Source organism: Thamnophis sirtalis, unplaced genomic scaffold, assembly GCF_051295495.1.
Source record: "Thamnophis sirtalis isolate CommonGarterSnake01/CBP01778 unplaced genomic scaffold, rThaSir2_p1.2 scaffold_8, whole genome shotgun sequence".
Taxonomy (NCBI): domain Eukaryota; kingdom Metazoa; phylum Chordata; class Lepidosauria; order Squamata; family Natricidae; genus Thamnophis; species Thamnophis sirtalis.
In genome coordinates, this window is record NW_028261388.1 from 30,810,929 (window position 1) to 30,825,424 (window position 14,496).

The following is a 14,496-nucleotide window of genomic DNA, read 5'->3' on the forward strand; positions in this document are numbered from 1 at the left end:
GCCATCCCCATCCCCCAATTCCCCTGCTGCCTTCTGATCTGAGCCTTTGATTGCAGGTGGAGCCACGTTGCCGTTTCAAACTTATAATCAGTGAAGCTGGGCTTATATACTTTTATCCAGCTGTGTGTGTGTGTGTGAGAGAGAGAGAGAGAGAGAAAGAGAGAGAGAGGGAGAGAGGGAGAGAGAAGGCAACGTATCTCTGCATGCAATCAAACTATACTTGGGGAGGGATCTACACTTGAGGATGAAGTTTGAATTCCTCCCCCCCCTTCCAACTCACACACATATCGTTTCCAGCTGTTTCAGAGAGGATTTCAACTCTGCTCTTGCCTGCCATCATGAAAAGAAAAAAAAATGTAAAAGACCATTGGCTTAGCTGAAGGGTTCTTCTCTGTGCACCACGGGAGAGTCCAAGCAATGGGTTAATTCAGTCTGGTTGCCCTGGGACTGAGGAAACTTTTCCCCGACCATGCCTCCTGGTGTGATCACTCCCCTGAAAATTGAGATGGTCTCGACCGTGAAGATGGAGCAAGAGTGTCCAAGAAAGTCAAAATCCTGTTGACACGAAGATCGCAAATCCCTGGATGGATCAGGGTGGGTTGGACTCTCCTGCGGTGCACAGAGAAGGACCCTTCAGGTAAGCCTCCTGTGCACCGCTTGGAGAGTCCAAGCAATGGGACATACCCAGGTTATTGTCCATCTGGGCAGGCAGAAGTGGAGTCCCTGGGATTCGGTTGCAGGAACAACCGCCTGGAGCACCCTCCTGCCGAAAGATGCCTCAGCCGAGGCAAACACATCCAGCCTATAATTCTTGACGAAAGGCAATGGTGAAGACCACGTGGCCACCCTGCAAATCTCATTGATCAAGGCTTGGGTGGCCCAGATTGCTGAGGTAGCTGCGCTCCTTGTAGAGTGGGCGGTAATGTGTCGAGGCACCACCCTAGACTGGTTCTCATAAGCAGAAGCAATGCACGCCTTTAGCCATCTACCGACAGTGGACGACGAGACCTTCTTGCCCAAGGATCCGGGTTGGAAAGAAATGAAGAGGGCCTCAGACTTACAGAACTCTGAAGTTTGATTAAGATAGACCTTTAAGGCCCGTCTAATGTCCAGCTTGTGCCAGGTGTGCTCTCTGGGATGCGATGGACACAGACAAAAGTTCAGCAAGATGATTTCTTGTGCCCTGTGAAACCAGGTATTGACTTTCAGGATGAAAACCGGGTGAATGACGCACAGGTCCTGACGGACGGACAGGGCTGCCAGTTCCTATATACGATGGGCAGACGTTATGGCAATAAGGAAGGCTGTCTTTAGGGTGAGGCGTTGGAGAGACGAAGTACAGAGAGGCTTGAAGGGTGGAGAGGTGAGAGCCTGTAGAACCACTGACCACTGTCAGGTGGGATAGCAGTGAACAGTGGGAGGACGGAGGTTGGAAGCGCCCTTGAGAAAGCATCGCACTCTGGGAATCCTGCTGAGGGGTAGAGAGGGATCTCTGGACCATACGGTGGATAAGGCCGCCACCTGACGACGGAGCGTGCTCAGGGAAAGGCCCTTCTCGAGGTCCCCTTGCAGGAAGTCCAACATGCGGGAATTAAGACACTTTCCTTGTTTGAGAATTGCTCTGTGAATGCTCTCTCTCTCTCTCTCTCTCTCTCACACACACACACCATACTAATACAGTCTTTCTTTTTGAGGATATATGTTTCTTGCATTAATATAATTACCTTAGGGTACAGTGTTTTAAAGATAAGTTTCCTTCTCAAAGGAAAAATAGCAGGAAAGCTAAATAAAAATTTGATAGGAAAAATATTTTAATCAAACTGTATAACTATTTTAAACAAATAAATATATTTAATAATTTTAAAGTTTGTTTTTCATCATTTTTGCAACAATAATTCTAATATACTGTATATCATTTAAAAATCATCCACATCCTCTTATGCTCATTTAGAATTATGCAGTGTTTTCCAAAATTTGTACCTGATTCTTTATCATCATGCATTACTATACTCCCGACCAGCTTTCATATGCAATTATAACAGAGATTACATTAATATATACTTTCTGATATATATTTTAGTATTTTACTTCCTAGCATATATTAATCAGTTCCACTCCAGAAGATCAGAACAACTTTATTTACATCTCTCTGCCATAGTCTGAGGCTTTGACACTTGTTAAAGTAAGCCAGGAAGTTAGACCAGGTAACCAGTCTCAGCTACAAAGCCACCAATTGCTGCCATCCCCACTAGATTTAAGGATAGTACCGATCGGTTTTGGAATATTTTGGCTAGTATGACAAGTAGAACCAAACATCTTCATGCTATTATATACCAACCAGGATCCCTAACAAGACCTTGCAAACCAATATACAGTACCGTTGCCTATAACCCACAAAGTAAAAGATGTATAGTGTATATTAACACACAGTCCGATACAGACATGCACTCAGGATTCAGACAAATAGAATAGAATGAATGAGCTGGAAGGAGCCTTGGAGGTAATACAATAATACAATAGCAGAGTTGGAAGGGACCTTGGAGGTCTTCTAGTCCAACCTCCTATCTAGGCAGGAAACCCTATATCATTCCAGACAAATGTCTATTCAACATCATCTTAAAGACTTCTAGTGTTGGGGCATTCACAACTTCTGGAGGCAAGCTGTTCCATTGATTAATTGTTCTGTCAGGAAATTTCTCCTCAGTTCTAAGTTGCTTCTCTCCTTGATTAGTTTCCACCCATTGCTTCTTGTTCTACCCTCAGGTGCCTTGGAGAATAGTTTGACTCCCTCTTCTTTGCAGCAACCCCTGAGATATTGGAACACTGCTATCATGTCTCCCCCCAATCCTTTTCATTAAACTAGACATACCCAGTTCCTGCAACCGTTCTTCATACGTTTTAGTCTCCAGTCCCCTAATCATCTTTGTTGTTGTTCTCTGCACTCTTTCTAGAGTCTCCACATCTTTTCTACATTGTGGCGACCAAAATTGAATGCAGTATTCCAAGTGTGGCCTTACCAAGGCATTATAAAGTGGTATTAACACTTCACGTGATCTTGATTCTATCTCTCTGTTTATGTAGCCTAGAACTGTGTTGGATTTTTTTGGCAGCTGCTGCACACTGCTGGCTCATATTTAAATGGTTGTCCACTAGGACTCCAAGATTCCTCTCACAGTTTCTACTATTGAGCAAGGTACCACCTATACTGTACCTGTGCATTTTGTTTTTCTTGCCTAAATGTAGAACCTTACTCTTTTCACCATTGAATTTCATTTTATTAGATAGTGCATTAGATAGACAAGTTCATCAAGATCCTTCTGTATCTTAAGCCTATCTTCTGGAGTGTTGGCTATTCCTGCCAGCTTGATGTGATCTGCAAATTTGATGCGTTCCCCATTTATTCCCTCATCCAAATCATTGATGAAGATGTTGAAGAGTACTGGGCCTAAAACAGAGCCTTGCGGTACTCCACTCCATACTTCCCTCCATGTAGATGCAGGTCTTCTAGTCTAGCCCTTTGCTCAAGCAGGAGAACTTATACCATTTCAGACAAGTTACTGTCTAGAGTCTAGACTCTTCTTAAAACCTCCAGCGATGGAGCACCCACGATTATTGGAGGGAAGCTGTTCCATTGGTTAATCGTCCTCACTGTTAGGAAGTTTCTCCTTAATTCCATGTTGCTTCTCTCTCTGATTAGTTTCCAACCATTATTCCTTGTCCTGCCCTCAGGTATTTTGGAGAATAATTTAACCCCCTCTTCTTTGTAGCAGCCCCTCAAATACTGGAATACTATCATCATGTCACCCTAATTCTTCTTTTCTTTAGACTAGCCAAATAAAATGTTATTTTCTCAAGTTGCAACCTAATCTGTACCACTTTCTCCCCTCAACTAGTTTGTTAGTCGTTACTCCGCATAACTGCATATTTAAAGTACGTATGCCCAATAACACATTTCAGAGAAATTTCTCCACCATTCGCAAATGCATTTCCCGCCTACGCGTCACTTCAACTATTTTCCCTCAGAGGCACGAGGGCTCCGTTCTATCGTGAGGTTGCCCTGCCCCCCCTCCCCGGTTTCTATGGAGACGGGAAGCGTGGTGTACGGCAAAAGAGCTCCGTTTGATCCTTTACAGCCGCCGTCCTTTCTCTGCTGGGTGAGTGGTGGGGGAAACCTCGGGAGACATGGCAGGACGCCGGTGGGTGCAGCAGTTACCATGACGACGCCCTGGCGGTCGGGTTGCTGCTCAGGAGATGAGAGGGAAAGTGCGGCAAGGTTTAGAGAGCCGGCGGCTTTAGAGGGTGAAACGGCCTGGGGTTATGACAGGCGACGCGCAGCACCCCCGGCAGGCTCTTAGCTGGAAAGAAAAACCCGACGAAACTTGCTTCGTTGGGAAGCGAAGGCTGAAAAGTTACTGGCTCGATTGAAGTCGGCGTAGCGTTCCCTGGCCAGAAAAGAGAATGGGATTTGTTTAGCTACTTAATTCACTTGTCTGAATATAATTTTTCGTTCGGAGTCCACAATTCTGCGGTTAGTGTTAAAGAGCGGGCAGGCAGGCAGGCAGGCGTCCGAGATAGTCTCTCTCTCTCTCCCGTGTATGTGTTTGTGTCGCTGTCTCGTAGTTCGGGCAGCTTGAGCGGCATGGGCGAGGGTGGGTGGGTGTCCGAGTGGAATCTTATTTCGGCGAGGGCCAAAAACGGAGACTGGCGATTACCATGGCGACGGGTTTAAAGACTTGGTTTACTACTTAGTTTCTTCCCACCCCAAACGCTTAGCGAGCCTAGGCAACCTCAATCTGTCTTAATCTGCAATTTATCCCTTGCTCGGTTTTGAGTTATGTAACTGGAATCCAGAATTTGCGCGGTCTGTTAAGGAAAGCTTTGTTATCTTCTGCCTCAACGAACTTGGCAAACCATACTGGTGGGAAAAGGTCAACCTCTTCTCCAAAGTATCTGAAGGCAGGACAAAAAGTGAAGGGTGGAAATTTATCAAGAAGAGATTCAACCTAGAACTGAGGAAAACTTTTCCCGACAGAACAATTAACCGGTCACACCCTTTGCTTTAATAAAAGACAGGTTGCAGTTCTATCGTATTAACACAAAAATTAGTTTTATATGCGGCTACTACCCTGTTTCCCTGAATATAAGACCTCCCCGGATAATAAGCCCAATCGGGCTTTTGAGCACAGGCGTTAAAATAAACCCTTGCCCGAAAATATTGCAACACAGCAGTAGCCATGAGGTGACCACGCTTGCCGCCTACTGCACCTCAAAATAATAAGACCTCCCCAAAAATAAGGTCAAGCGCTTATTTTGGGAGTCAAAAGAAAATAAGACCCTATCTTATTTTCTGGAAAACACAGTACATGCAAGAACATATTTTAATTGTTAAGTTATCCATATTAGTGATTAGTTATATCTCTCACCATTCCTTAACAAGTGTTATATGTATGTGTTGGTATATATACTCTCTCTGTGTGTGTGTGTGTGTGTGTGCGCGCGCGCGCGTTTATATATATGTGTGTGTGTGTAAGACACACATTTCTAAAGAGTATACTCAAAGCATTTGACTAAGTGGACTACATGTGGAAATTAATGAGATAAAATCTTTATTAGGAGCCGAAGACTGATTTTTTTTAGGATTGATCAAAATACTGGTGTATAAAGTGAGAAAAATAGAAGAAAAAATGGGTAGTGAGGAGGAGAAGAAATTACTAGGATCTTCTCGGAAGAGCTGTAAAGTATAACTAAAGGAGAATCAAGTATTTGTCCATATAGTTAACAAGACTAGAACTTGACTTGATGCCTCTCTAATTTGTGTACAGGGGCTCCTTATTTAGTGATTAGCAACTGTTTGTAGTTATGACGGTAATGAAAGTGTAACTTTATGACCAATCCTTAGTTTTATGACCTTTGCAGGTCTGTAGAGCAAAGGAAAGCAGAAGTAAGATCAAAAGATGGTTGTGATTTCACTTAACAAACTAGATTCTGGTCCTAATTGTGGTTGCTAAATGAGAACTACTCTAAAATGGCCCATGTGAGCTTAATGCCTTTTCTAAAAATGTATTTAGAGAAACAGAAAAGCAGGATTATAATATATTGGATCTATAAGCTCCGTCTTCCAATGTTATTATTCCTTTCTTTCAACTGATCAGAATGATGGATACCTCAATACAATACAATAGCAGAGTTGGAAGGGACCTTGAGTGTCTCTGGTTTCAAATCAATATGCTGCTTTATCATTTTTTCCAGCCATGTATGTATTTTTGTCCAATTTTTTTTTACTTTCTGATATGTCCACTACATACCCTTGATGTCTTGAAGTTTAGAATGAAAATATTGATTAGGAGCATTGTTTGCCTGATCAATGTACATCTTTTTGTAGGATCTAAACAGGGTTTCTTGTCTTTTCTTCCCTCTTCAGTTGAAGTATGGCTTCCAGCAAATGTTTATTCACACAGACATACATAGAAGCAAATTTGAGTTAGATTGCTTTCAGTAGGAATTAGTTTCCAAAGTTGTCATGGAAGAAAATTGAGTATTGCATAAGATTTTGATCTGTTTCTATATAATAAATCTGCCTATTTTCCTTTGAGGAGAATGTATAGCACTCAGGATTGTTTTCATTTCAAATAAATAGTACTTTTCCTTGATGGAACTGGTCAAATACTTAGATGCCGTGCTATATTATATTGCTAAACAATTGTCTTACCATGGTCTTCTGTGAATGTGCTTGTAAAACTTGCTATAATTTAATTGATTCTATTCTATTTTTAATTTTCTGTTGCCTTAACATAAACTTGTAGAATAAGATGTTAATATTTTGAGATAATTAGGACAGATATTTCATTGAGTTACATTTCATTGTCATTATTTATTGAGTTACAATATAAATTGGTATATGCTATTTGTAATTTAATGTTTTCTACTTTTATAGTTTTATTTTAAGAAACATCCACAATGAGTGACAAAAAAGAAACCAGTGAATCTACAGACACGGGAGATACCACAGAAGGTGGTGACTATGAAGATGATTTTGAGAAAGATCTTGAGTGGCTAATTAATGAAGAAGAAAAAGAAATTTCTGATGATATACAGGTATTAAGAGAATATAATCTTATACCAATATACATAGAACAAAGATATGTAATATAGATTGACTAGAAGAGTCGCTGAATGCAGGATTAAATTTAAATGGTTTATGTTTAAATTTTTTGATTTTGATTTTTTTTTTTAATTTTAACTTTATTTGTATGCCGCCCTTTTCCCTGAGGGGACTCAGGGCGGCTCACAATTCAGGGGGAGGGAAGTACAAAACAAGTTATACACATGAAGACAATACATCGTTAAAAAGCACAACAGTCATACTATTCGGGTGGGGTTGAAATCTTTAGCCTCAGGCCTGTCGGGACAGCCAGGTTTTAAGGGCTACGCGGAAGGTCTGGAGGGTGGTGAGGGTACGAATCTCCACGGGGAGTTCGTTCCATAGGGTCGGAGCAGCCACCGAGAAGGCTCTCCTCCGGGTAGTTGCCAGTCGACATTGACCGGCTGATGGAATTCGGAGGAGGCCTAGTCTATGGGATCTTATTGGCCTAGTGGAAGTAATTGGCAGTAGGCGGTCTCTCAAGTACCCAGATCCAATACCATGAAGGGCTTTGTAGGTGACAACTATGCCAAACGACAGTAAGCTATTCAGCTATTCAGTCACCATCATGTTAATTAATAAGGTGTTTGCTTACTTTTGGGTCACTGTGTTTTATGAGTCTAACCACTGCAATTTGTATAGTATTACAATTTAGTTCAGTGGTACACAATCTGAAGCCCCAAGGATTTGAAGTCCCTCCAAAGCTTTTGTGAGTCCACCAAAAATTGTTACTAAATCATGTGATGTTTAATGTGATAAAGGGAGAAATATTAAAAGCATAAATGGAAACATTTGTTAACTATATTTGATTTCAATTAAATATAAATGAAAAAAATTAGAAATTTGATGCATAGACTACTATGGAAAATCTTAGAGCAGTCCTCAGATCAGAAAATTATGTATTCCCAGCTTTACATAGTTTAAAAATCAATTGTCATCCAATAAATCATGGTCAAACAAATTGTGCTTTAAATAGTACATGAACCATGTACTGTGCATATTGCCTCCTACATTTTGTATAAATAATATCTTTTTTTCATAGAATCATGATGACAATGAAGAGGATTTCAAAACAAACACTGACAAAGACTTTGAAGATAGAAAAAATCCTTCACAAGATTCTCTTGAGCCTGAAGAAATACTGAAGGATGAGGAACGAAATTCTTCACAAGAACCTCCTGAGCCTGAGGAAGCTCTAAATGATGCATCACAAAATGAAATACATTCTATATTTGAACTTGATCCTAAGGCATTAGAACCAGCATCTGATACAGATAGCGAAAGCTCTGGTCAGGAATCAAGGCTAGAAGACAAGGAGGAAGATGATGAAGAAGATATAAAGCGTTATATCTTAGAAAAAATTGAAGAAGCTAACAAACTTCTGTTGGGTCAGGACCCTTTAGATGAAACAAAAGAAAGAAAACTAAAATTCAACGAAAGTATAGTAGAACTAGAAGTACCATCTCTGACAAATACAGAAGGGGATAAAAATGATCCTAACAGGGAACAAAACATTGCAGGTAGACTGTCTCAGTTGCGCATTTCTAATGAAACAGGACAGGAAGATATAGCTCTGTCCATTAATGGTGGTATGGATGATGAACACAAAGATGGCAAGATCCTAGTAGAAAGAGATGGGAAATTTGAACTCTTGAGTATCCGCGATATTGAAAGTCAAGGCTTATTTCCTCCTCTGAGTATTTCTTTCAGTGACATTGAAACTCAACATGTTTCTTCTAAAAGTTCGTATGCTAGTGCTTTTGGTCCAAAAGACGAGTCCTTCTTGCAAACACCTATAACAACTTGTTCTCCTTCCAAAGAACGATATTTTTTTTTCCCTCAACCACCACCTATTCGACCAAGCTCTGCCATCAATATTACGAGGAATATAGAACGGGGAAGAAGCCCTCGCAGGGTCCAGTCAGCAAATATGAGACTTGGTGTAAGAAGTTCTACATTCTGCTTATCACCCAGGCAAAAAGAGCTGCAAAAACAAATAGAGCAAAGAAGAGAGAAAATAAGAAGAGAGGTGAGAATATTAATGATGTAATTACTTTTACAAATCTACAATTAGGATATCGAAACAAAGAATACCCTTCATATTTGTTCCTCTTGCAAATAATGTTAAGAGTACAGGTTTTATATATGGGGACAGTTTAGCTGTCGTCTTCTGTTATGCAGTTATTTGTATTTGAAAACTCCTTTTTAAAATTTTTTAACAGGAGTGACTTGAGAATAAATGTTAAAATAAATCCTGCTTGTCCATATCTTAAACTTAGTATGTTCTGTTTCATCTTTTAAAACATTGCTAATACTATTCCCTTTTTAAGTCTGTGTCCAGAGGTCAGTTTCCCTTGCTGGCTTTGTTTTTGTTATGCAATGGTAGTTTACTTAGTGTACCTCAATTTCCTGGGCTTACCGAACCATAAATTAACAACATAAAGTTGATTCATAAAACCACATACACTAACGTTTGGTTTGTGATTCAGGGTATTGTATGACCACATATTGAATGGACTGTGTTGCAGTTCTTAAAGCAGAAATGGTTCAAGGGAGGAGGGAAGCCATTTGTAATGAATCATCAAGTAACATGAGGCTTCACTGCAATTGATAATTTTACTAATTTTGAAATTCTACTGTGTTTTCCATTCTTATAGCATCTTTGGATAAAAACAAAAAAAAATGATTACCTCTAATTTCATTTTTTTTTTGTCTTCTGGTCCTGTAGAGCAGTGGTCTCCAACCTTGGCAACTTTAAGACTTGTGGACTTCAACTCCCAGAGTTGAAGTCCACAGGTCTTAAAGTTGCCAAGGTTGGAGACCACTGCTGTAGAGTATCTCAGAATGAGAGATCAGGTGATTTTGGGCAGTTCCTGCTCCTGCTTACAATCTTTGGGCCAGTTTTCCTTTATTTTCAATGTTTCCAAGCTTTCAGGGGACCTTGAGATGGGGGATAACTTGTGGAAGAACAGCTGCAAATCATATCTGTTTTGCCTATTCTGTATCAAAATCAAAATATGAAGCTCCTGTGATGGAAAACTACTTAGCTACAATTTCCATTCTGAAAGTTCATAATTCTTTGTATTTTGAATGGTTTTTGCCCTAAAATTGTCATTATTTGTCAATGTTTTAATGCAAGGAAGAAAACCAAAAAAAGATGCTAGAAAATGAAAAAAAGAAAGAAAATGACCGAGTCTTCCAGGCTTGGCTACAAAAGAAAAAAAGCCAAATGCTGCAGGAGAAAAGAGTTCAGCGTGCAAAGGAAATGGAGAACTTAAACAGCAGGGTAAGGTGAAGTTTCCATTATTCTTCTGTGGGTTGGTTCAGTTTTAAAAGTTTAAAGCAAGTTTTCTTGATGGGGATGGATAGAATTCAGCTTTTTATTTCTAGATGCAGCTATTTGTATGTGAAGGATAAATCTAGGATCACATACTTACAGATAATATAATGATCAGCTATTTAGAAGCCAAATTGGCATGTTATTAAACAATATTGAATTTTTTGTTGTGCAACTTGTTGTTTGTGTGGATATCTCCCCAACCTCAAATATATCCTAAAAAAAAATGCAAAATTTCAGTTTCTAGATGCATATTCCTTGCTTACATCAGAAATTGTCTAGAGTGCCACTTTGTTATAAAAAGAATGGAATGTTAATTTTGTAAATTAATAAAAAATATTTATGCTAATATTTTGAAAATAAAATTGTGTTATGTAAATTGAGTTATGTAAAGTATTTAAAAGTTTATGAACCATTCTGAATTTTCAATATTTCTGCATAAATATCTGCTGGAATGTGTACATGAATAATCAGTGGGTAAGAGTACGACAAGACAGACAGACAATCAGTGGGTAAGAGTTATAGCAACACACAACTCCTATCCTAAGGAGGCAATAAGTCTCATCAGAGAGAGGCCCAAGTTAAGAGACTGTGCAGTCCCCAGCTGGATAAAAGGAAGAAAGGTTTAGGGTAGTTATAGCCCCTACAGTCTCTCAAGATGTATCTAGTAAATTAGAAGTTATAGCTTTAGTTAGATAAGATTCTGATGGTTGTGTGTAAGCAGATAAGGGATTGGACTGAAGAGCCAAGGTGGCGCAGTGGTTAAATGCAGCACTGCAGGCTACTGCTAGATCAGCAGGTCAGCGGTTCAAATCTCACCGGCTCAGGGTTGACTCAGCCTTCCATCCTTCCGAGGTGGGTAAAATGAGGACCCAGATTGTTGGGGGCAATATGCTGACTCTCTGTAAACCGCTTAGAGAGGCCTGAAAGGCCTATGAAGCGGTATATAAGTCTACTGCTATTGCTATTGCTATTGGACTAGATGGAGATAATAAATGAGTCAAAAACATACTTGTTTATTGATTTTTTTGAAGAAAATAACCAAAAACTAGATACATGTTTGTGTGACTGCACTATACAAACCTTTAGGATCCATTTGAAGGGAAAATTAGAGCCAAGTGTTTCAATCAATGGGATGATAATCAGGTATAAACGTGGGATGTCCTGTCTTATTAAAGAACAGAATAGTGGATATTCCCTATGAAAGTCTGATCTTCATAACATAGGTAATGTGGAAATATGTCATGGCTTGAACTAAGGTGATTTCTTAGGACTTCCCAAAAACAGTTGTTGATGCTGACCAAGCTGAAAAAGTTACAAAAAAGTTTGTACAAACAAATGTCACTGTTCATGAGACCATCATCAGGAGAACATTGAAACATGCTTTTACATGACAGAGTTGCAAGGAGAAAGTCATTATTGTCCAAAAAGAACATTGCTGCCTGTCCAGTGTTTGTAAAAGACCATGTTAGGGTTTATCCAATCTGTGAAACATGGTGATGACAGTATCACGATTGAGCCTGCTTTGCTGCCTTTGGACCAGGACAATTGATAGAACTATGAATTCTGAGTTGTATCAGCAAATTCTATAGGAAATTGTGAGGGTATCTATGAACTGAAGCTCAAGAGAAATGAATCATGCAGCAAGGCAGTGAATTTAAAAACAAGTTGTATAACCCAAGAATTGAAACCAGAGCCAGTTTGTCCTAGTGGTTAAGGCTTCAGGCTAGAAAGTGGTAGTTGAGTTCTAGTCCCATTTTAGGCATGAAAACTAACTGGGTGACCCTGAGCCAGTCATTCTCTCTCTCAGCAAAAGCCACATCACAGAGTTGTTGTTGTGAGGAAAATAGCAGCGAATGTTATGTATGTACTTCACCTTCAGTTATTTATTTGTATCCTGCCTTTATTATTTTTAGAAATAATTCAAGGCCACTAACATGCAACATACTTTCCTCCTACCTATGTTCCCTTCAGCAACCCTTTGAGGTGAGTTGGTCTGAGAAAGTGATAGGCCCAAGGTCACCCACTCAGCATTCATGGCTAAGGTGAGACTAGATCTCAGTTTCCCGCTCTTACCTGGTCTCTTAACCATGAGACCAAACCACCCATTATTCATAAATAAAATAAAAATGCTAATTACAAAAATTAAAATGCCTTGGAACACATGCAGATGACTAGATTTGTATCCAGTGTATCACTCTCACTAAATATGGAATAATGATTAAGATGGGATTGTTAGTGTGAATTATTTTTAGGTTGTGTTTATGATGTAATCTCTCCCTTTTCCACTTTTCTGATATTATTCTGGAAGGCAGGTATACATCTACGAATCTTAACCAGATCACGAATACCTTCTCTTTTGATTTTAATAGATTACAGTGTATCGAACCTTCAGCTTAGGACATACAGCTATAAAATTATTCTCATGACTAAGAATCAGTATACATTTCAGAATTTTAAATATACATATATTTTAAAATTTTAAATAGGAGAATAGAAATCCAGATGAAGCTTTCAAATTATGGCTTAAAAGAAAGCAGCAGGACCAGATGAAAGAAAAACAGATGCAAACGCTGAAGGAGCAAGAAGAGGGCATGTTCTTCCTTCCAAGAACAACTGAAAATGACAAAGCTTATAAACAGTACGTATTTTTGTTTTTCATTTTAGGAACCAATGTAATATTATTTTAATAAAATCTGGATATTTTTAATCCAGGAGGCAGATGATTTTTGGTCCCTGTTGGATTTTCAACCTCCGGAGCCTTCAGGCTTCCTTGAAGGCTCCGGAGGCTGAAAAACGGTCCTACGAACAAACCGGAAGTTCATTCCCAAACTTCCGGTTTGCCCATAGGGCCGATTTTTCGCACTTTGAAGGCTTCAGGGAAGGGCGAAAAACGGTCTCAAAAGAAGTCTGAAGTCAGCTGGCAGCACAAGCATGCGCACTGGCCAGCTAACAGGGCAACACCTTGCATGCTCTCTGACAAATGGCTCCACGTGCCGCCTGTGGCATGCGTACCATAGGTTCACCATCATGGCCTTAGATCATGGCCCGTAACAATAGAAATGAAATCTGGTTATTGCTTGATGAAAATAGTTTCAGATTCAACATTCGCTCTTTTACCAAAAAGCTTTTATTTCTCTGTAAGCTAGGGCATGATATGTTATGTTACTGAATAAGTGCACTATCATCAAAATACTTACTGGTCTCAATATTATGAACTATAGTCCAAATCACAGGTAATTGTCTAATAAGACAATTATCTATAATTCTATCCCAGAATATCTGTTTAGGGATAGGTTATCTGCTTGTACTACATAAGCAGCAAAAATAAAGTGTCAGTTCATATTCAGTTTTAAATATGTTTTTATTTCTCTCTAGATGGCTAAGGAGGAAGAGACGTGAGAGGCGAGAAGAGCAACTAGTTGCTAGAGAACGATCCAAACAGTTTAGGCAAGAAGCCAGAAGAGCAAAGCAAATAGAAAATATTCTGCATTCAATTTCTGAACCAAAGTCCCTTCGCTTTCCAGATCAGTACTGCTGAGATTTAGAAGCCCTGGATCCCTAGTATTCCAGAATATCTTGCATCGCTTGAGATTGCCTGTTGGAAGTGGTTTCTCTTCTGGAATGTTTTGAAGTCCTTCAATAATGGCTTAATTTTCTCTATCTTAGTAATTTTCCCCATCTTAAACTTGGAATAACTATCTATTTGTGAATAGATCGGGATTGCCTTCTCAGTTCTATAAAACTTACATAAAATAAATACTCCTCCTGTAAATATGGTGTATTTTTTTTAAGAATTAGTTTATCTCCCAACTTACCATTTTCATACCTGGAATTTGGTTAGAGATGCTATACCACCAATCACAGCTGTATCAAACAAAAAAATGGCTGCATAATACTATGCCATAGCATTATCTGAAAGTCCCATTGTAAATAATCCAGGGTATTTGGTGTGTTATTGAGAAATTGCAAATTAAACCACCAACCCCATCCCCAAGAAATGTCAAGAAATAGAGAT

General features: G+C 39.4%; 1 protein-coding gene across 2 annotated transcripts; it reads left to right on the forward strand.

Annotated features, from left to right (window-relative positions):
- The first annotated feature begins 4,145 nt into the window (after window positions 1–4,145).
- On the forward strand, window positions 4,146–14,247 carry CCDC181 (coiled-coil domain containing 181). 2 transcript variants are annotated; one of them, XM_087721363.1, is made up of 6 exons: window positions 4,146–4,196; window positions 6,935–7,095; window positions 8,184–9,170; window positions 10,281–10,427; window positions 12,968–13,119; window positions 13,857–14,247. In XM_087721363.1, the coding sequence occupies exons 2-6, from the start codon at window positions 6,958–6,960 to the stop codon at window positions 14,017–14,019; spliced, it is 1,587 nt and encodes a 528-aa protein (XP_087577489.1). In that variant the 5' UTR covers window positions 4,146–4,196; window positions 6,935–6,957; the 3' UTR covers window positions 14,020–14,247. The 2 variants fall into 2 exon arrangements, with proteins under 2 accessions (XP_087577489.1, XP_087577488.1); XM_087721362.1 differs by lacking the exon at window positions 4,146–4,196 and adding an exon at window positions 4,213–4,528.
- Window positions 14,248–14,496: the final 249 nt, after the last annotated feature.